The sequence below is a fragment of the Ambystoma mexicanum genome, unplaced genomic scaffold (genome assembly GCF_040938575.1).
Source record: "Ambystoma mexicanum isolate Mex_15411 unplaced genomic scaffold, UKY_AmexF1_1 Mex_scaf11, whole genome shotgun sequence".
Lineage (NCBI taxonomy): Eukaryota > Metazoa > Chordata > Amphibia > Caudata > Ambystomatidae > Ambystoma > Ambystoma mexicanum.
In genome coordinates this window covers 2,394,188-2,416,495 of record NW_027182336.1, presented here as the reverse complement: position 1 = coordinate 2,416,495, position 22,308 = coordinate 2,394,188, and the positions used below count along the sequence as shown (strand labels likewise).

General features: G+C 43.9%; 1 protein-coding gene across 2 annotated transcripts in view; it reads right to left on the bottom strand.

The window, feature by feature from the left end:
* LOC138553514 (integrin alpha-X-like) overlaps window positions 1–22,308 on the bottom strand; it is a 1,247,842-nt gene that overhangs the window by 709,714 nt on the left and 515,820 nt on the right. For both annotated transcript variants that reach the window (XM_069642543.1, XM_069642544.1), the window contains one exon: window positions 17,798–17,951. In XM_069642543.1, the coding sequence (XP_069498644.1) occupies window positions 17,798–17,951 (154 nt within the window). The remainder of the gene's footprint in view (window positions 1–17,797; window positions 17,952–22,308) is intronic.

Below are 22,308 nucleotides of genomic sequence, written 5' to 3'. Positions count from 1 at the left end.
CTTAGAGCGTTCTCACACACCACTGTGTCCTCCCCTCTTTCTCCTGTGTAAGTTGCACAATCGTGGTCCTGCATGTCCTCTAGTGTGCATGCTTCTGTAATGAATGTTGCGGGGTTCACTGTTTTGCATCTCACCACATGAATATTGGCGCTAGACAATATGATCTCATAGGCTGTTGCCCGCTGTGTTGTCAGTGTGTTTTTTGACCTCTCAAGTATTGCAAATAATGAGTGTTCCACAAACAAGGGCAACCCATTACTATTGTGGCACTTTTCTCAATCGCGAACGCGGCTGCAGCGAGTGATTGCTCGCACGCGAAATGGCCTTGCATCACGGCATCTAAAGTACCACTATAGTAAGCCAAAGGCTTGTGTCCTAGGGACGTCTTTTGTGTCAGAACAGCTGTCATGAGTGTTCCCTTGCAGTGTGAGAATAGGTAAAATTCGCGTCCATAATCAGGATTTGCTAGCACTGGAGCGCTTGAAATTAACTCTTTTAATGATTGGAATGACGTGCTCATTTCTTCTGACCATTCGATATTTTTATTTTCCTGTTGTGCTTCTTTGAGCGCTTGTAGTAGGGGTCTCGTGTATGCTGCATAGTCTAATATCCATGCTCGGAAATAGTTGCACATTCCCAAGAATTTCTGCATGTCTTTCACTGTTGTGGGTTCTCGTACTGATCTTATTGCTTCTACCCTGTCGGGTATTATTCTCTTTCCATCTTTTGATATCAGCTGTCCCAAGTATAAGACCTCTGTCAGGCAGTACTGTAGTTTCTCCTTGTCTACTTTGTACCCCTTATTGGCCAATAGAGTCAGGAGTGTTGTTGAATCCTTCCTACATATTTCTCCGTCTTGTGCACACACTAGTAAATCGTCTACGTACTGAATGATCGTACTCTCAACTGATAGGTTCCCCAAATCTTCATGCAATATGCGGTTGAATATGCTTGGGCTCTCACAGTATCCCTGTGGTAATCTGCAGTGTTCATATCTCTTTCCCCCCAGTGTAAATGCTGTCAGGTATCTACTCTCTTCAGCCAGGGGGATTGAGAAAAATGCGTTTTTCAAGTCTACTACTGTGAAGTGTGATGCCGTTTTTGGGATGCTGCATAATATTGATGCAGGGTTCGGGACCAAAGGGAACTCTTTCTGAATTACATTATTTAGGGGGTGTAAATCCTGTATCATCCTCCAAGACCCTCCTTTTGCTTTTTTGATTGGATAAATACATGTGTTGCATGGGGAGTTTGAAGGCACTATTATCCCTTGTGCTAGTAGTGCATTTATTGTCTCTTTTATCCCTTCTTCAGCTTCACGGGACAATGGATACTGTTTCACTCGAGGTAAAATTGCTCCTTGCTTTAGTTTTATTACCACAGGTTGTACTCCATGCAACAGCCCTACATCATGGGGGCCTGTTGTCCACAAATTATTTGGTACGAGCCTCATGTCGTCATCAAAAAATGACGGCGGTGCTCCCACCACTGCCATCAGTTGAACGGGGATTTCCCTGGCTTGAAACAAAATGTCACAGGGCATCGCTATTTCCATTATTATTTCACCATCCCCTTCTGCATCTGAAAAGAGATCCTCATCTGTTAACTCTCTTAGAGCGATGTTGGCATTTGTACACAGCACTGTACGCCACTCACATCCTTCCCTATCTAATCCAATCACAGTAATCCTTTTCGCTGATACCTGTACAGCGTGCAAGTCTAATGATACCACTGATCCTGGTGCTGTGTCGGGGCACACTATGGGGCGGAAGAGGAACTCCGCTGGAATCCTCCAGTCCATTCTTCTCAGCTCTGGAATTATGAGGGCCAATGTCTTTAGCCCTTTAATAAACATTTCCTCTTTTTCCGGCAACCCTCGTACTTCTTGTGTGGTTGTGTAGGCTTGCACTACCAACATTGCGCGCAAGGGGCATATTCCGGGTGTTGAACACACTATTCCTCTCTCGGTAAATGATATGGTCATGTTGAGTTTACTCAGGAGATCCCTCCCTAATAAATTTATTGGTGAGTGTTCATAATGCAGTAAGGGTGTCTTTACAGTCTTACCCCCCACTGTTACATCCAATACTTCTGTGTAAGGAACTTCAATTACAGCCCCAGAGAACCCCTGCGTCTCTAACTTCCTGTTAGATAACGGGAACCGGCCCTCCCTGATACATGATTTCTCCACTCCCGAATCCACCATGAATATGAACTGCTTGTCTCCTATCTGCGCCCCTACCAATGGTTCCTCTGCTGCATCGTAGGTGGTAGATAGAACTGGACACGCAAGTGTTCTCTGTGGGCTGTCCTATGCGGGGTGTCTCATCGCCCCCCCTTGATTGAAGACACTCCCTGAAACTACTGATACGCTACTATAGGGTGCTGGTGCGGGGGCCCCGTTTGCCGTTGTCGCAAAAGGGTTGCCTGGCGTGTACTGCATATTGTCATTGTTTTGTGGGTGGTTCTGTGTTCTATACTGGTGCCCCGGTTGTTGCTCATTATTACCTTGGCCTACGTTTCTCGGTTGTTGTTGTCCCATTGGAAGACCATATGGGCTTCCCGGGTGGGGATGGCCATACTGTTCTACCTCCTGGAACCCATTATTGGGTCTGGCTCTGCATTCCCTAGAATAATGCCCCCATCTTCCACAGTTCCAGCAACTCCCTTGTGCACCTCTAGGGCCCTGCCATCCATTTCCTCCCATTCCCCCGTACCCTGGTCCACCTCCTCTTCTGCCTCTGTACCCACCTCGTCCCCCTCGAGGGGTCCACTCTTGCCACTGCAGACCTCCGCCTTGCTCCTGCTCGTTCCGCTGCCCTGCTCCAGCCCAATTAGTTGCCATCCTTCCTTGTATTGCTATCAGCCCCTCCTCCTCCTCATCTCCCTCCCTGCTGTGGGGGAGTGCGGCTACAGCCGCTGCGACCTTCACCAACTTTGTCTGCACTAGTTTTGCTTCGTCTGCCAATCTCCTCTGCGCCACCTCCTTCTCCCTTTCCTTTATTCGCTTACAATGGTGTACTATTATGCTCTGGATCTCAGGCCATCCCTTCGCTTCAATGCCCGCTATTTTGTGAAGCGCCTTTTGCACCTCCTTTGGGAGCCCTCTTTTTATAATGAAGTAAAATAAAGAAGTCGATTGATACCAGGGCGTGCCCGTTTCTGCTCTCCACATCTCTTGGACCCGAAAAATGTAATCCATAGCCTCCTCCCCGTCATTCATTGTACACTGCATTACTGACTGTAAGTCTGGCGTATCTGGAAACTTTTCTCACAAGGCATCCCACACCCTTGCACGCACTGTGTTAAAGGAGGCCCTGTCATGGCGGTCGCAGTCTAATGTTACTCCCGGGAAACCAGCCTTAACCCATACTCTCTCAGCCTGATCCCCCACTGCTGATACGAGCAAGCTCTTCACATCTCCTATTGCTAGGGGTACCCCGGCAGTGTGTTTCTCAAAGGCGTATATCCAGTTACTTGCCCCTCCCGATAACGGGGGCAATAACTTTAATAAATTGGCTTTATCCATCTGAGCCCATGGGATATAATTCGGCCTCCCTCCTCCCCTATGTATCAATGGGAGCTGTAGCCTTCCTTTTGTCGTTGTATCTGGACCCGCTTTGGCTGCTGATGTTCCCAGTGATGCCATTTTCCCCACCCTGTTCCTTAATCGCCCCGTCCACTCATCATCCAGTGTTCTCATTGAACATGTACCATCCACCCCTTCACTTCCCCCTCCCATTGCCATGCTCAACCTGTCGCTTTCCTCTAAATCGTCCCTTATGTCACATAGTAGTTCCTCTCTGTCCCCTATAGGCCTTTCTTCATTATCAATACCTCCCTCTCGTGCCCGTACTTCAATTATTCGTGTCGGTTCTTCCTCAATTCTGAACAGTATCTCACCTTTTTTCCACCCATCTTCGAGTGTTCTATTCTCACTCGGCGCTCTAGACGTGCGCCCTGATCTTGCTGCATTAAGTGCTGTCTGTTCACATATGTCTTTTATCCTTGAGAGCTCATCTTTCGCTATTGAGAGTCTGGATTGTAAATCATCTGTTAGCTTTTCTATGTCCACCCTTTGTGTACTTGCCTGGGCTCGCTCCCTTGTACTTTCATATGGCGGGGGTGCCGTTGGGCTGGAGTAGTTGTCGGGGGAGGCACATAAGTGGGGTCACTATACCCTTCTGCGGGCACAGGTTTGTTTAATATCGGGTACAAGCTTATTACCTCTATCGGTGGCGATACATTTGACGATTCTTTAGCATCTTTCTGCATCATCAGTGGATTGTCAGTGGTGGATGGGAGGTCAGGATTTAATGCTGGTGCTTTAGGCGGTGGTATCTCTTCAAATAACCTCCAGAGATCTAATATTTCCCTCCTATTGTGCAACTGCTTCCCCTTGTATTTCAAACAAATGCATGTGGCCACCATATCCAGAACACTTTTATCAAAGGACCCCCCCTCGGGCCATATCTGGGGTAACCCCTCTCCTTTCAGCTCTGTTATCCATTGGTCATGATATTTCTTAATTCGCTCCGCGTACCCTGGTAGGTTCTTACAAATATGTGATAAGGGTGTTTCGGACCCCATCTTTGCGTTTTACTAGTATTTGTGTGTCTCTGTGTGTCCACAATTACAATGTAAACCTATTACCAATATGGGTTTCGTTTTCTTCTTCACATTCAATAATGGGCTCCGTTGTGCTCTTCCCCCTGCCTGCGCAATACAAAAACTGGCTGTACACAATCTCTATTCTATTCTCTTTGGGGGGGGGGCACATACAAGAGCAAACCATCAGTGATTTTGACAATATTAACCCGGAAATCAAAAAGGTACACACTCACTTCACCTTGTCATTTTTTCCTTCAAGAAGCTTTATCCGGCCACACTTACCATGACCATGCAATTACTATACATTTATAACCACTTTACACACCCACAGCACCAAATTGTCTTCTGACGCATACAAGGTGCACACACCTCTCTGTAACACTCTATTCACAATTCAAGCTGCCCTCCCTTTCCTCCCTAGCCGGCTGTCCCTGTCCGTCTTATTCAGATATATGGATGCGTATATATATATATATATTGGTCTGCTCTTCCCTCTTCTAGTAAGACTCTCTCTCTGTTACTTTCTCCCTAACATTTTGTACTGATCTCACTTTTATTTTCCCCCCAACCCTTAAAGAAAAGAAAAGAAGGAAGAAATAGCAGTCACTAATGTATTCTTCGTGTCCCCCTTTGCCAGACACTTTTATCTTATAATCCACTTCTTCATATATTCCCAGTACTAGTCAAGATAGCACTATGCGGCGCCGCCTTCCACCCCCTTTCGGAGCTAGGTTCCCGTCACTTTTATCTCTTATTCACCTCTTGATCCTAATGGCCATATGCAAAGAAAAAGCAAAGAAATTTTAGGATGATCCTTAGTAGATCTGCGTACCCCCTTTTCTACCCCTCTTCGTTCTCTGTCCTAGACTTCTTCCCCCACTCCCTTTACGATCGCTCGCACTCAATACTCACGTGCCCGTCTTGAACCGATAGTCTCCGAAACTGGGTCCGTCCAGGCAGTGTTGCCGTCCGCTCAACAGTCAGCCCCGGCTCCGGCGAGCGGTACTCAAAGGGGATTTTTCAACTGGGATCCCGTACCCTCTCTCTTTTGAGTGTGCACTTCTTAGTGTACCGGTCGCTGTTGGCGGGCAGCCTCCCGGAGCCGGCTCACCGTGCGTATCCCTTTTCGACCGGAGATTCTCGTGCCAAAAGGGGACGGTAATGTTAGGTCGGGAAAAAATAATAGTAATAATCACGCTTTCGGGGTCACCACTGAAGGCAAGCGTCCCCAACGAGCACAATCCTCCCCGCAATGAGAGACAATGACGGACTCTCCCAAGTCGGGAAAAAAGCCAAGACAGAGTGCGGGTGAGCTTAAATGGGAGTTTATCAATCAGAATAGGGCATGCAAAGAACTCTGCAAACTCCGAGAGCGCTCTGTCTGACAATAGCAAAGACAGGCGTATATATTTACAAAAAACGTCATAAGAACCTACATACTATAGGGGGCACAAGTTCGATGGGATTGGGTGGCGATGACTAACTATAGGTGCTCCTGCGATGCGGTTGGCTTTGGCTGGAAGACGTCACTGGTCAGCCTCGTGGGTTGGGCTGGGCCTGGCAGGTTGGGTGAGTTCATCCGGGCGGTGTTGTTATGCCATCGCGGCCAGTGTCAGAGATGAATGTCGTTTCCTGACTTATTTGCCCTAGGCCATGCACACCGCAGTCATTCAGTCATTACAATCTTATCTTCTTTAGTAAATCTTCCAATAGGTTATTCTACAGGTTAATGCAACACAGGAGGAATGCACCTTGTGAGGGGTCTGATGGTCATTCGTCATGGGCAAGGTTACCAGTGTCCTGTTGACCGGAGCCATAGGTTGAGGGGCTAAGCTTCAGGGCATGGGACGGGCGGTGCATGCCTCCCTGTCTTGTTAGATGTGGTTATAAATGTGCCGCCGTGTGTTGCCACAGTGTTGGGTGTCCTGATTGCACAGGGCCATAAGTCTAAGATGATCCGGTGGGTTGTGGGGTTTACGAGGGGGCGCCTTTGGAAGTGTGTGTTCAGGCAGAGGTTTACTGCTGTGCTGTAAATAATGCAGGTGGCGGGCCGCGGCCTTGGGTGCTGCAGAGGGGGCTACAAATCTTTGAAGCGGCTCCAGTCTGGTTGGGGGAGGTGGAGCAGCGCGGCTCGGGCCTCTGCTCTCATGTTTGGCAGTCTTCGCAGGGTGGGAGGGGGAATGGCCTTGCACATATTCACAAAGGTATCTTCCTCGTGTGTTGCCGGCTTTTAGAGGTGAAAACATCACAATCATTTGAACACTTTATAATATTTGTTTGAATCACTTGAAAACATACATTTTACTTTGTTGGATGTGTCTCAATTATATCCAGTCTGAACACCTTATTCGTACACTATGTTTTAACAATTACAGTATTTAGTTATATGCATATACATTTGCAGTAAGTGAGGTAGTATTGAGGTTGGTGGAGTACATAGAAAATGACCCGCCACTGTATGTGACGGTGGTGGCACATAAGGGGCTTAGACATACACGCATGACAAGTGCATTCTCGCACATCCTTCACATGAGCCCTCTGCATGGTTACATTTGTCTTCTTGTGTACTCTAGCAGCATTAGTTCAGTTATGGCGCGGAACCGCGGGGTGTACGGTTTTCAATGATACATATAGAGAATAATCCCCCGGAATGCTTTTATCATTTGCACACCCCTGCAGGGGTGTGGGTCCTTCATTGCTGGTGTCATGTAAACATGCGTTTCTTACAATCATTACACAATTTTACAGGTTTCTTTAGTAGAAGTAGTTTTATGGAAAGGATACACGTATTAAAAGTAGTTTTTGACATTCGTATTTGGGTGTTTTTCTGCTTTCATCGGATGACCATTCTACAGATCTCCCCATCACCCAGGCCTCGCTGACCGGGTCATGCTGGGAGCAGTGATACACTGTGGACGGTGAAATGTTACAGTATTAGTATCTTATGCTAGTTCATGTCCGTCTTGTTTGTGGGAACGGGCTCACAGCGGATCTGCCAGGGTGCTGCGGAGACAGGGATAATTGAAACTCTCCAAGGGTGGGGGCCGCGCTACAGTGCGCTGAGCTCACACCATCTTTGATAGACAAAATGGTTTCTGGGCCTAGCTAAATTCAATACGTGTGGGCGATGTCTTCAGCAGGTGAACCCTCCACCACCTGGGCCCGGGTGGTCTGAGGGGATGCCCAATGAGCCATGGCCCTCACCTGGGGAGGCGATGCAGGCAAGGAGGGTCTTTTGGACCACTCCTCCCCTACAATACCCCTTGGTCATTCCCCAAAGACCCATTCTGACAGATGATGTTTTATAAGTCTAGTCAGTGTATCCTGGTCTACGTCATAGGTTTTTCTCTTCTTAGAGTCGCTCTCATACCCAGGTCACCAATTCCCCCAAGGCAGACCCGATCCTAGATAAAGAATCATTTTGACTCTGGGACACCAATAAGGATCTACTTCCTTCCTTCATCTTAAACCAGTTTTTTGAACTAACAACAGTGTCTGGGTTTAAGACAGCTTTCTCATTAAATAGGAGGCGAATAGACTTAGCATGTATATACCACAGGCTATGTGTGTCTTTTTCACATAACGGCTAATTAGAGCTAGTTATCTCACTGTGTCTTGTGTTAACTATGTTTAAGTATTTTGTGTAATTGTGACTATGACTTTCTCACCCATTTCTTTATTTTTTGCTAATTGTATACATTTTTATATACATATGTTTATGTGCCCTTATGAGCTGGGCCTCACTTGTTTTTTTGTTTCTTCTTTGATTGGCAGATTGTCACATTGAATATTCTAACATTATTTGTTGTCCAAAATAATATGTTCTATTTTTTTCACATTTGAGGCTGATATGGTGTTATTTCCTTGTGAATTAATGTATATATGATCTCTTTAAAAACAGGTTGGACTAGGAAACTTTGTCTGAATAATTTAACCTAGTGACCAATCCTTTGCGTAACAGCACCTTTTTTAGTTTGGGCACCAATTCCCCCAAGTGTGCATCCCTTGGTATGGGCTGGGGAGGAGAATTACCCTAGCCGTTTAATGGGCTAGGGAGCATGGCTTATCCTTCTCTGGGCCCTACATCATATAGCAGGTGGTGGCAACTTGTGACTTTAGCCTTATCACACAGCCTAAAATCTGTGATTTTGTCAGATATCCCAGGTGCCATCCGTCCAGTATATTCCTAACCATGACAATGTCCAATAACACTCGAAATACCTGTTCTTCTGCCACTATTCTAACGCAATAAACTCTCCAAAGTACCATAGGTACCCATCAATCCATTAATTCCATAACCTGATTTTTTAAGTGGTGTTTGCTGACCCAATGTGATCATTCGCAGACCATGGCAATAGGCTTACCTTTGGTGTCCTGAAGTTCCCAAACCTATGGTTGGGTATGAAAACCCTGAGAGCACCAAATTGCAATTATTGGTATGCTGGGGCCTCACATTTCTACTATTATTATCTCTCGGACCAATTGGCAACCAATGATAATCTAGGGGCCCATTAGCAAAGCTGTGGCTGCTTTGAAGAGTCAAATAATAAACACACAGTTTGTGTCATGGCCAGAGGCCATGCCCAACAGTCATGTTATGGAGGATCATTTTCTCTGAGGCATGACCTAAGGACATGCTCTAGGCACAGTGCCCACAGTGAGCCCATGTAGTGTCACTTTGCCCAGGAAATGGCTGATTGCCTTCTGGGCATGGTTCAAAGCCACAGCCATTGGACATGTGGGACGAGTCACTGTTGCTGCTGGCCAGTACCACTGGCCACATACAGTGGGCACCAAAAGGTGGGCCACTGTACTTGTGGCCTGACAAAAGCCCACTAGCTGACATGTAGATGTACTCTACCTATTGGGCATGAAGGGTCACTATGCCTAGAGCATGGCCAAATGTATGCTGTATGATGGCATGTGGATGGGAGATGTCATCTGTCCTCCACTCACAATGCTGGCTGTGGGGTTTTTACGTAATAGTTCGTCTTTAGAGATAAAAATCTCCCCCAGACCAAATATTCCTAATACTGTGAAGAAATATATCCCGTCTATTCTGTCAAACACTTTTTCAGCTTCTGGTGACTGAGCAACTGCAGTATGTTCAGCTTTTCGTTCTTGCCAAAGGGTGTGTAGTAGTAACCTCATATTATGTTTCATGGATCTATCTGGAACACATCCTTTTCGGCCCTCCTCTATTAGGTTTAGGATTACTTTGTTACGTCTATTGGCCAGGATTTCTGCTGATATTGTCATGTATATATTAATCAGGGAAATTGGTCTGTAGTTATAGCAGAAGGTGGGGTCCCTTCCCAGTTTGGGAATTACCAATATGATGGCCTGGTTAAATTGAGATTTCCTTTGTTTCGGATTCTTGATACAGGCTTTTCAGTACTTGACCAATTGATAATCTGCGGACCTTATAAAACACCCTTATAAGTCTGTCTATTGTGGGTGCCTTATTAGTTGGTAGAGTTTTGATGGCTTGCTTGATTTCTTCTTCTGCAAACTGTGTTTGCAGTGCCTCTGTCAGAGCCATTTAAGGATGGCCATTGCATATTGTCAAAAAAGGAACATGAATTCCATTTTGATTCTTAAGTACTCCCTAAGGTGAAGAATGATTCATAGAAGTCAGAGAATTCTTGATTTATTTCCACCAAGGTGAACATCACGGTCTCTGTTTTTTCACATTGCCCGTATTGGCGTAATTTCAATTAAAATAGCAACTGTTCTGCCTTTTGAGAATAGAGTTTATTTAGATAAGCCTTTGCCTTCATCAACTTCCTTAGAAGTGAGTTACTGGGAGCATGAATATAATCTTTCAGCAATGGTTTGATTTCCAAGGCCAGCAGGTGTTGTTTTGTGGTTAGTTGTTTTTTACATGTTGATTCATTGGCCATCAAGAGTCCTCTAACTTATGCTTTGGCTGCTGCCCATAATGTGTTAATGCTGGACCACTGGTTAATATTTGGGTAATCTTGGAAGATTTCCCATGGGTCTGCTTTCTCTGCTGGATCTGAATATAGACTAACACTAATTCTCCGATTAGTTCTATCAGGTCTCTATCCCGGTAAATCAATGCTGATTTGGATAGGTAGTCTGTGATGCCAGTTGTCATTATTTTGGATGTCTTTATTCCGGGTAGTATATATTGGGATATCAGGTAGTAGTCTATCCTATTAGTCTGATGTCTCTGAATTTCTTGGCAGATTTGCCTCTCTCTGTTGCGGGAATAGTCTGTTTTTTCTGGTCTGCCCATGACTGGGTATATTTTTAAGTTCCAATAGCCTCCTATTAATACCCATGTGCGCTATGTTTCTGTAATGACTGTGTTAATGTAGGGGAAGAAGGCAATTTGGTTGATATTTGGGGCATAGGCAGAGCCGACTATAATTATGTTTTTCCCTAAATCCATTTTTATCATGACCCATCTGCCCCCCCCTGTTTGATACATTGGTTTTTGACCCTTTATTGTAAGTTATTATTTAGTAGAACTGCCACTCCACATGTTATCCTGTTCAGTAGATATCTATAGTATACTTTCTCAACCTATTGCCTACTTAGCTTCTCTGCTTCAGATGAGGATAGATGCGTTTCTTGTAGTAGCACTATATACAGGTGCTGATATTAAATGTATTGTAGAACCTTTGATATTTTCAGAAAGTGATTAAGTTTGTTAACATTTAATACAATATTTTTTAGAGCAGACATTATTACTAGTGGGCTTTTTTGTTACTATCATGTTCAGTGAATGTCTTTCAGCTACATCTGTGGACAAGTGTATTTCCAATATGGTAATTTTCACACAAGTCGCTGTGTCCGGTATAGAGGCTTCCACCAAGGAGTGTCTTAAGTTCATGCACTGTGTATAGTGTCTACGGATGTTAGTAGGCATAATGTAGTACACTTGCCTCAACAATACAAATATCAAGAACAAAAAACATGTAACGTTCATGAAATTTCTATAGTAGTGATTGGTGAATATCCAATGATTCCAAGGAATACATTTTACCACCTTCATATAATTGCCTCTGGTGTTGCGTGGTTGAGCTGTACCCCATGGGGAATATTGGCTAATGTTGATTGGTCATTTATTTGTGAAGTCATTTAAGGTAGTGATTCGTCATTGTAAGTTGCTGAGCCTATGAAGCTTCTAAATTGCTTGTTAGTCATGTGGAATGTCTCTTGAGGATACCTCTGATTTGTGTACACAGCTCTACAGTGATATAGAGCCCCCATTGTGTGGGGCAGGGTTTACTTGTAAGTTGGGTGTAGAAAGAGAAATATGATGTCCTATGGTATGCAGATTTCATGTATCTGTATTATTGATCAGTGATCTTGAATTGTCTCTCAAATTACCTTCCTGTGTTTATTTCTCCTGTGATATCGCTGGGTAGGTATGCCCCAATTTGTTGGCAGACATTTTGTTATATGTAAACCTGATCCATCTGTCTTTCCCTTTTGAGGGTGTTCAATTTATGTTGGTGATTTGTTTATGTTCCCTTCACCTGGAGTGTCCATCTCCTCTGTTTGTAGACTGCTTAAATATTGAATCACGTCTTCAGGTTCTGTGTATTATCTGGTAACTTCATCTTGACCGTTATAATCATGTTGGCTGGGGCAGTAGCCCGTATTGGAGCCTCTTCTTTAATTTGGGTTGTTGCTCTAAAAGTGGTTTCCTCTTGATCAAGGTATCCTTGGAAAAGCCTGCTGCCATATAAAAGTTGTGGCATTGGTATGAAAAGGGGTGGGTTTCATTTCGGCTTTCTTTTACAAGGTCTCTGGCATGTTGGTGTCTGAGAGTAGAGACTATTATTGGCCTTGGGCTTGTGCGCTTGTCGCCTTATCTATGTTCTACCCTGTGGGCCCTTTGCAGTTTCAGTGGCAGAGTAAATGTGAGATTCACATGTTTTGGGATCCTTGTTTCTGTATATTTCACAGCATCAGTTCCTTCTATATTTCAGGCACCCCAAAGAAGCTTTTGTAATTTTTTTTACTTCTATCTTTGGCGTGTATGCAGACAATTTCCAAATCTTGGACTCTGATATGCAATTGTTTAAGGCTGTCTACTCTCTTGTCTAGAACCGACAGTCCCTCCTCTGTGTTTGTCTCTCTTACGGTTAGAGTGGTCATTGTGTTATGTAGCTCTTTTATTTTGTCTTCGATTTTTAGGGTTCACTGATCCACTGATATCACCGATTTGAGGAAGGACAGTTCTTCCAACATCATTGATATGTCTCACTGGATACTTTGAATTATGGTGTCCCCCTCGGCCTGTGTATCATGCTATGGCCGTTGCTGAGCTGTTTCGGAAGACTTATGTCAGCTTGAGAGCAACTCTTTCCATCAGGTTCTTTACTGTAGGACATTAGCTATTGATATGGTTTCGGTCTCGGCTGTCTTTTCTTTCTCACTTTGTCTTAGTGGCCCGAGGTGATCAGTGTGATAATGCGGACATACATGGTAATTTCCATCTGGTTGTGTGCTGTCTGTATTGTACTTTACATGAGTTATGCTTGTTCAACATTTATTCAATGGATGCTGTAAGATTTTCTTGGTTCATCTCATTGAACTTGTTTGCTATATCTTCTCTTGGAGTATAGTTACAGATGGGCTATTGCGTTGGAGTCCTATAACATGGCCACCCTGTTTCCCTGCAATCTTATGAAAGTGATCTAGCTTCTGATTTCCGCATTCATATTGGTGTTTGACGTTAATTCATTTGCTCCCCTTGCCACCTGTTGCAAAGATGTCTGTGATTCCCCTCCATAGGATAAGGAAAGGTTTCCTGCCGGTGGTGAGTCTTTCATTGTTGTTTATCCTGTTTCAAGGTGTTTTTCAGCCAGCCTGTCTAGTGTGGGTCATTATGCATCAAAGTCTTCCGATCAATCTGCTTGGCATGTTGCTCCAACAATATTCAGTGGTCTGTGCCCTCATCCACAGGGGCAAGCAGTACTACTCGGGCCGTTTCTCTGCTGAATTCGAGCCATCTCACCAGACGGAAGCCGCCATACGGTGCACATTGACGAGTCCTTGCTGGCACTCGACTCTTGATTTACCTGTTCAGGAACTGCGGTCTGCACTCTTTTCTTGCAGGCCACACAGTCCTTTCTGTGGCCTCAGCTGCTTGTATGATTATTTATCTCATGTTTTGCTGGTTCCCTTGCATGGAACTCAAAATTAAGTAGACCCTTGCAGCCAGCTAGCCATCTTCCACCCCTCCACAAGCAAGTCTATTCTTAAGAATTTTGCAAATTTCTTTTATGAGGGCTTTGGTAAAGCAAACATCTCGATTATACCTTTCAATATGAAAAAAGACAACAGTTGACTTGGTGATATTCTCACAAAAATTATTAGGTGATACATTTCAGTACTACTTAGAGATTAAAAGCATTTAAAGACTGACAAGTCTATCTTGTGTGCCCCTTTTGTGCGTGCAGCAATGTACGTACTAGATACTCATCTCGACATAACTAATATTATTTAATCTTGAAACAAAGAGAATGAAATTAATCTTGTCTTTTTTCATGAACTTTTACATCAATGGCATATATGGCATATAGATAGGCTGAGAACCGGGGGCAAATTATCGATGACATCATCGCCAGTGCAATTAATTTTGCTACCAATTGCAAACTGTCAGATTGGTGCCCCCACTCCGAGTCCTAACCCTTCTCACACAACACATCCCCATTTTGTTGCCGATTGCTTCAACCAATTACCTGTGCCTAACACATTGCTCATGTCTTCTGCTGTGGATGGGTCACGTTGCACATTGCTGTCCCTCACATCCATGCACAGTGTTAGGTTTTAGAAGTCATATTAAAACCTGTGTGTTTCATTTGTACAGATTTTTTAATTGAAACAACAAATGTAATACTGAGGCAGGTGGACCTAATCTTTTCTGTAAGTTATGCACAAACATACAATACAGACAGTAGGAAAACTATTTTGGTAATAAATACCAGACATCTTTAAGCACATAAGCAACATTACCTGGTACAAAAATACTAAACCGGTTACCATATTAGCTCAGGATGATATTTATACAGTCAACAATAATTTGTGTTACGTTGCTTATTAATAGCCTTAGAAACACCTAAATGAAATAAGATTACCTGTCACAGGAAAAGCAGCGATTGTCTCTCCAAAGCCACCCAATAATACAGGAAGAGAAGGGGCAAACCACCTTTTGGCATAAACCATGGAACATACATGATGGCTTTGGTGACCCAGACATTTAAAACACATATATATCTAGGTCTGCATGTTGTTTTGTATCAGAGTTGTGTTAAAACAAGTGAAAATACGCATTAGAATGTCACTTTCCGTGCCTTAAGTTCCGCAAATGTAAACACAAGGTTCTTGATATCAATTATGTCAATGTTTTCAGTAATGTCATGCTCTTTTTACAAGGTTGCTAGCCCAACATGTCTTTCTTACATCATTGAGTATCAAATATAACTTTAGCTTTGAAAAGTACTTTGGACACTTGCCACTGAAACAGGCAGGGTCAAGAGAATCTGCAGAGAAATACATTTTTAGGGGATATTCTCTGACAAATTATTATTGTATACAGGTTTGAATACATCCTGTGATGAACAATTTGGAACTCTTTTTTTCAATTACTTGCAGTTCATTGCACAAATCTGATGCATCAATGTTCTTAGAGTCCCAATTTTGTAAAGCTTTCTCTAGCCTCAAGCGGTGGTAAAAAATGTGATGTGCCACCTTACTATTCAAACTGTCTTATCTTTTAGAGATAGCCAAACACAGAAATATTTTGATGCATTTGAGTAAATCTCTCTTCTATAGATTGAAGGGCTATGTCAATGATCGCAAACACAACATATTTATTTTCCGCCTTCAATGGGTTCATCATCTGCTTTATAGGCAAACTGCTTCTCCTACCTCCTGACACTGCCAGAATGATCAGGTTTAAAGTGTTAAAGAATTTCCAACACTTCTGCAAGTTTACATTCATCGACAAGTGCATTCTAGAACCCATCAACACTCTTGGAACCAATAAGAAACTTCTTGGTTTCTTCCAGCTGCTTCTTGGCATCACATGAGTCAACTGTTTATGCCTGAAGTTGTTTGCTTGTCACATTTATCTAGAAGAGAATGTTATTCCAAACAACAAGAGAAACTACCAACCTGAATCTAGAAATACCCTTTGCAAGACCTTGGGCAACTATGCAAAAGCTACACCCAGATGATCCTGTTTGAGAAGTGGCATTGATATCTAAACTAGTTCATCAAAGCCATTACCCAGCCGATAGAGGAGAGGATTCAAGGCATGAATTAGACTTACCCACCTTGTGTCACTCAGTGGTTTCAATGCAAGATATTTAACATAGGGCATTAGAACTTCCCAGCAGAGTTTTGAACCAGAGAAATACACATAAATACAGAGCAAAGATTCCATAGAACAGCCCAATTGTGCCATTTCCTCACAACTCTCTAACGTTTCATTATTGTTTTGGAATTGTGGCCTCTAGAACGGGGTACATCATGCTACGCCCCTTATGGAGTTCTTGCTAAACCAGTTTACCTATCCCTAATGCTGAATGATTTGCCTACATTACAGACAAACATTCTACTGATTTGTATCTTTGCTCCGCTACACTGGTTGTAACATTTAGGCTCACTGGGTACCCACATTTACATTGAGTTTTTTTTTTAAATGTGTAATGTTTAAAGCACAGACCTAGCTCAACAGCAGCAGATGGCTATACAGAGTGTGGGTAGCCAGCATTTGGGATGCCATCTTTTAAAAGTAGCACAGTACTGAGGTCTGCGTGTTGGTATGTGCATCCATTGGAATTAGTATGAGTATAGGCTCAAAAAACCCTTTCCCATTTCCTCTACTGCTCCAAGATGTTTTTTTGCTCAACACCATAATGCTGTCAACTGCAAAGTAACACACACCCTATTCCAGTTCTTTTGCATTGCCATTAACAAAGGCATGAACGAGACTGGGCCCTTGCATTGGCCCTTGTTGTTCTCTGCTGGCCACCCAGCTGTCAGAAGGCATGCGTTCGTTTAATGGCTTCTACCAGCACTTTCATGGAGTTGACTAGACCCCCTAACTAACCTAAGACATATTTTTTACTTCATTTCAGATCACCCTTTCCCCCCTTTGCACCTGTTTTATTAATCATCTTTCCTTGCTAATTCGGCTGACCTAACACTTCAACCATCACTGTTGGGTGGGCTGCCTCTGAGACAGTCTTCAAATTGAGTAGTTGTAGAGGGAGGAAGCTATGGGGAAACAACGGATACCTGTGCTATGTTGGTTCAGGTCTGTAATCTCCTGCAGCCATTCAAAGGTTCCTGTGGGACGAAGCTCCTGAAATCCTGTGGGTTTGGAAGAAGAGGAAGGTGCTGGAACCCTGTGTTGTAATAGGCGCTGGGTATAGTGTTGATCACCGATTTATGGTATCTCCTTCAGGGTACTTTGAAAAGATGAGTCCTGAGCCAGTCATGTATGCGTGGTACAGGTTTTATTAGGCACAAGGTTGCTTGTGTTTAGCAACGTTATTGCCTTTAATATTAAGAAAAGCCAACACGTATTTCGACAATGGGTCTCTTTCAAGGCAGTGGAGTTTCTTGCATGAGGGATGGTCCTTGGTTAAGGTGATGTACTGCGGTATCAGGGATCTATACCCAGCACCTATTACAACACGGGGTTCCAGCACCTTCCTAGTCTTCAAATCGAGCCATGCCATATGATGATCATTAGATTTTGAGAATGTCCTACCCATTGTTGGCAGGACGAAGAATGATTTGCATATGGCTGGCCCTCTTCTGCAATGGCACAGCAGGTCTAAAAAGCTATGCGTGTTGGTTTGCCCTGACCATTGCTAGTGGTTAGGAATAATTCACAACCTTGCACCCATCACATTGTTTGGTCTCACTCCAAAACATGCCATGCTTTCCAAACGACTGAGAGCCATATCGAATATCATGCCATCAAGTGTGGCATGTGCTAGCAGCTGTCTGAATAGGCCTCCATTTTAGATGTCCAACTGCTGTTTTCTCCTGTCTGCAGTTGCCACAGGGCTTTTCTACTGTCTTGCATGTAAATCCATATATACTAGCTTTAGCATCAAATCAGTGCTGTAGTTCATATCCAGGTCAAACGTAATTTACAAATCTGTTACATGACAAGGATTGGTACCCCGATGGCGTAGCGTAGGATGTTTGCTTCCTCAGCCTCCTGGATCACTGTCTCCAGTGGAGTGTTGTCTCCTGTCGTCTCACCATCCGTGATCACGATGAGGAGCTTGCGGGCATCAGCGCGTGCCCCACTGTTTTTTACGAACAGCTCATTTCTGGAGGAAAAAATATAATTCTTTTCAAATTACCGAATGCATAATTCTGAATCTAAATTTTCAAAAAACTGACATATGATTAAAATTGTATCTGCTGCTCGTTTATTTGATATTTTAAATTGTTTTAGTTCAAATAAACAAGTTCATTTCTGTTTTTAAGACGTCCTTATTAGGCAGAAACCTGTGCAGTTCCCTCTGGGACCACTGCAAAAGATTTAAGACTACAGGTGGTTGGCAGTAAACCCAATTGGTAGTAGTCTGTACCACCCAGATTTACCTGGCAGCTGTGGCTGAGCAGTCAGACTTCTCCCAAGAAGAGTTAGGCAGTATACAGAGTATTCACAATAGGTCAAAAGAACACAGTAGAACAAGTAAACACTGACCAGAGCTTGGTGTAAAAGAGATATAATTATTTATTTAAAAACACATCTAGTAAAACACACTGGCACTAATATTAAGCAGTTCAAAAACACGGTCCCTAAAAGATATACACTCCCTTCAACGATTAGTTAGACAAGTCTTAAGTAAAGCAACACTTATTTTCAGACAGCGGTGAGCGCTTAACGAAGACGGCACTCTAATCAATCGGTTTAAAAGGGAGAGAAAGGCAGAGCAAAGATAGAAACAGATCCCAACACTTTCGGAAGAACACAGTAGGAGAAGGAGGCAGGTTAAAACCGTAAAGTCAAAGTTAACAATGCCGGACCCACTTTAAGAGGCTCCGGTCGAAATGTGTCCAAGGTCACACAGATCAAAGTGCCCAAAAGTCTCGCAATAAGTTCTGAAAGAGTTGGACCAAACAGAAAGGGACCAGTTAGATGGTCAAGGCGGCCAGCCCAGTACAGAAGGTTAAGGGATTATTGTTACCTTGTAGCAGTCTTTAGAATGGGAGGCCTGGCGGACACGGTACCTTAAAATGGTGAGAACGCTTCAGCGGGGGCAGTTGTTCCTAGCAGCGGGTGCAAGTCAGTGCTTCGTCCGGAGGAAGAGAGGATTTCATCGGGGAGGAAAGCAGGAGTCTGTTGCACTGCCAGGGAAGAAACCAGCCGCGGAGTTCTCAATTAAAAGGAGCGGTCCTTTTATTTGCGGTCCAGTGGTAAGTGGCTATCCGGTTGCCGGGGTGCTTGGCACGGGCAACTTGACCACAAGACGTCCTGGGTTGCGAGAAAAGAAGGTAAACTAGTTGTGCCCACCAGTCAGGGGAAGAAGACTCTCCACCAGGGAGATCTCCTCTGTCGTTGGGAAGTGGTGAGTCGGTTCAGCAGGGCTCCACCGGTGGTGTCGTTATAGCAGGCTGGCTCAGCTTCTCCCTCGTCGGATTTTCAGGTCCTGTGGCGACTTCTGAAGTTCCAGTTCCAAAAGCCCTGTTTTTATGCAAGAAACCCCCATTCATTCAGCCTAGCTGTCAATCAAACATGCTAAGTGGTGAGCCGGCTGGCTCACCACTTGGGCCAATCATACCAGAGTGCGACTTGATTTGCCAAGGCAACTCAGTCCAGGGTGCCTAAATCCCCTCCCACACCCCCTGTCGTACCCAGACAGAGTGGCACCACTTTGGAGGGCTTCTGTGCAGAAGCCTCCCAAAAGTGGAACAAAGGGCTCGACCTTTGGTTTGGAGTTACAGAGGCGAACACAAATGCCATTTTAAAACCGAGTTCTGGCAGAAAATACCAACCGGTGAATTAATATTAAATAAATAAACCGGCGGTATGTTAGAGAACAATACGAAAATCCCATAGAGATATAGTTGCGGTTGAATATAAAAAGTAGTATCCACTGCCACCAGCCAAAACTCGACGAGGGGGGGGCGGGACAGTACCCCCTCGAACAACAGACCCAGGGGCAATTGAATTGCCCCTACCAGTACGTCCACAATATGATGGTTTGTACTGGTTCTGTTAGTAATTTGGGACTAGTAAAGCCAATGGTGACTTTACATGCCCTGGGAGACAGTAGTCAGTCCCAGGGTATGGAGTCTGTGGTGGGGGGTCACTGCACGAAGGGTGCGGTGTAACACACATAGAAAAAAACATATGAGACCCTATGGAGTAAAAGACCCCATAGCCCATGAAACACATTAACCTTCAAAGGAACACCACACATCATGTCCAAGAGTGGGAGAAAAAGAGTCTCACTCTTGGCAGGAGAAAAAAAAACAAACTCCAGAAATCCAGCAAATCTGCTGGGGGACTCACTAGGTTAGGAAATTCAGCCTAAACAGAGAATTCTCCCTAAAAGTCCTATATATGTGCTCTTCACATTATTAATAAAAACAGGACAGAGTTCAAATGTACATCTGGTGGGGTTCAGGCCCTCCAACGAGAGAGAGATTAAGGGCCTGCATCAGCCATCTGCCATTTTGCCAACGTTCTGTCGTGGATCTCTGTAGCTGCCTCCATTGTTATGAGCTGCATGTGACCCGGGGTTTATCATCAAGTTAGAGCGAAAGGCTAAATTATGGAGCATCCGAGGGTGTTTATGGAAAGTCTTAAGAAGAGGCACTGAGGCAGCGAGGATGAGGAACCCCTCCATCAGCAATCTTTCCATTTTACTGACATTCTGCAGTGGCTAGTCAGTCGCCACTATCAGTGACAGTGGATGTGGGGCATTTCATTGGCTTGTAGCCCACGGCTGGACTTTGAGCAGTCAGGGGGTGCATGTGCATTAGGGCTGCAAGGCATTATAACTCCAGAAGAGACGCCAATGTAACTGCTTAGTAAGCTTCACCCACAAAGCACGATTAGTTGTCTGAGCGGAAGGCTGAGGGTCTGAAGGCCTCATTGCCCTCTCAACCAGCCAACCCATTAATGGGGCTAGTTTTGGGAGCCCGACTTCAGACAATGTTTCCCCAAGGGTAACTGGCATACATATGTTTGAAGGACACTGCACCAACAGCCAAGCACATCCCACAAAGGACCACAAAATTAGCTGAGCCATTTTTCAGGGCATCTACTCGCCCCGAAGATTCAGAGGCTCAGATTGGCCTGCTGGAGATATCTAGGATTTTTGGCAGTTCCGATTAGCCAACCCACCAAATCTCTCATGCGAGGTGGAGCAAGATTTTGGCCTGCCAGCAGGTCCCTTACGATGGCATGAGACTCCCCAATCCCAAATACAATATTCAGCTCACCCCGCGAGACCAGTCAGGTCGAGGTTTGCCCAAAGTACTATCGCAATGTGGGAAGATTGTCTTTGCATTCCTATGATGAAAGTGAATCCCATATGTTGGTGAGCAAGTGATTATATGTCACTTTTCAAAGAAACACTACTGGCAATAGTGACAGAAACTCCAACTTGGCATTCTTCAGACAGTGTGGCTAAGTATATTAGAAATGTCATTGCCTTGTATGAATTTCACCCATAAACCGGGAATTTCTAGCATCGTAACAGCATTATTATAAGATTTAAAATATTTAATTCGGAGGTTGATCAAACTTTCACATACAGCAATCAAATGGTACAAAGTTTCTTCCAGCAGGTTACCAGATAGTCTACAATATTTATGATTATAGATTGTCTTGTTCATCCAACTTGTTGGTAAAAGGGCTATCAATACATTAAATTTGAGGAGGATGTAAACTCGAAAAATATAGTGTTTTGGATATGCTAAAATGTATCGTGGAGTAAAATTACGATTTCTTCTATAATTACAATATTCGGTGGCAGATGTCAATGTTTCTAAATGATGGATATTTAGCGAGAAAGCAGATTTGTTTAATTTGCGTTTAGGCCAATATTTGATGTTGCCTGTAACATATATACAACTGCCTTCATATAGCCACTGATAGTGAGTACATTTCAGAAGACCAATTGTACCTAACGATGTAGAGGCATCCAAACTTAGGAAGGCCTGCATATATGGAGTAGTTATCTTATCGGTAGCCACAGTAGTCATCTGTTGGAAGAGCATTACACATTGAGATAGGTAAACATTCCAGATTCCTTTTATATTAAACTCCAGGTATAGATATTCAATACTTATGCATTTGGGTAGGCGAAACAAAATACAAAGCCATGTCTTTCAACAGGACAGTGGTCTTTGCAAAATACTTGGAGCGGGGTCTGAATTATATTCCTTCATTCTTTTCTTATATGTATAGCAACAGATGCACCGAGAGCACTCCTTAATTCGGCAGACACAAGGAAAAGGCCGTCAATGTCTTCCAGTTCTTCCTTGGCTGACTCTGTCATTTCGCCTAAAGCTTATTGAGGGTGAAAGTATTCATCAAGTTCGACTGCTTTTAATATCCAAAGCAGAGTGATATTGGCGCTAACGATTTTTTTATCTCTGTTCTTAAAGTTATAAAAAACAATGGATGAGAATTTTAAAAACCAGGCGACCTTACTTGCCATGATC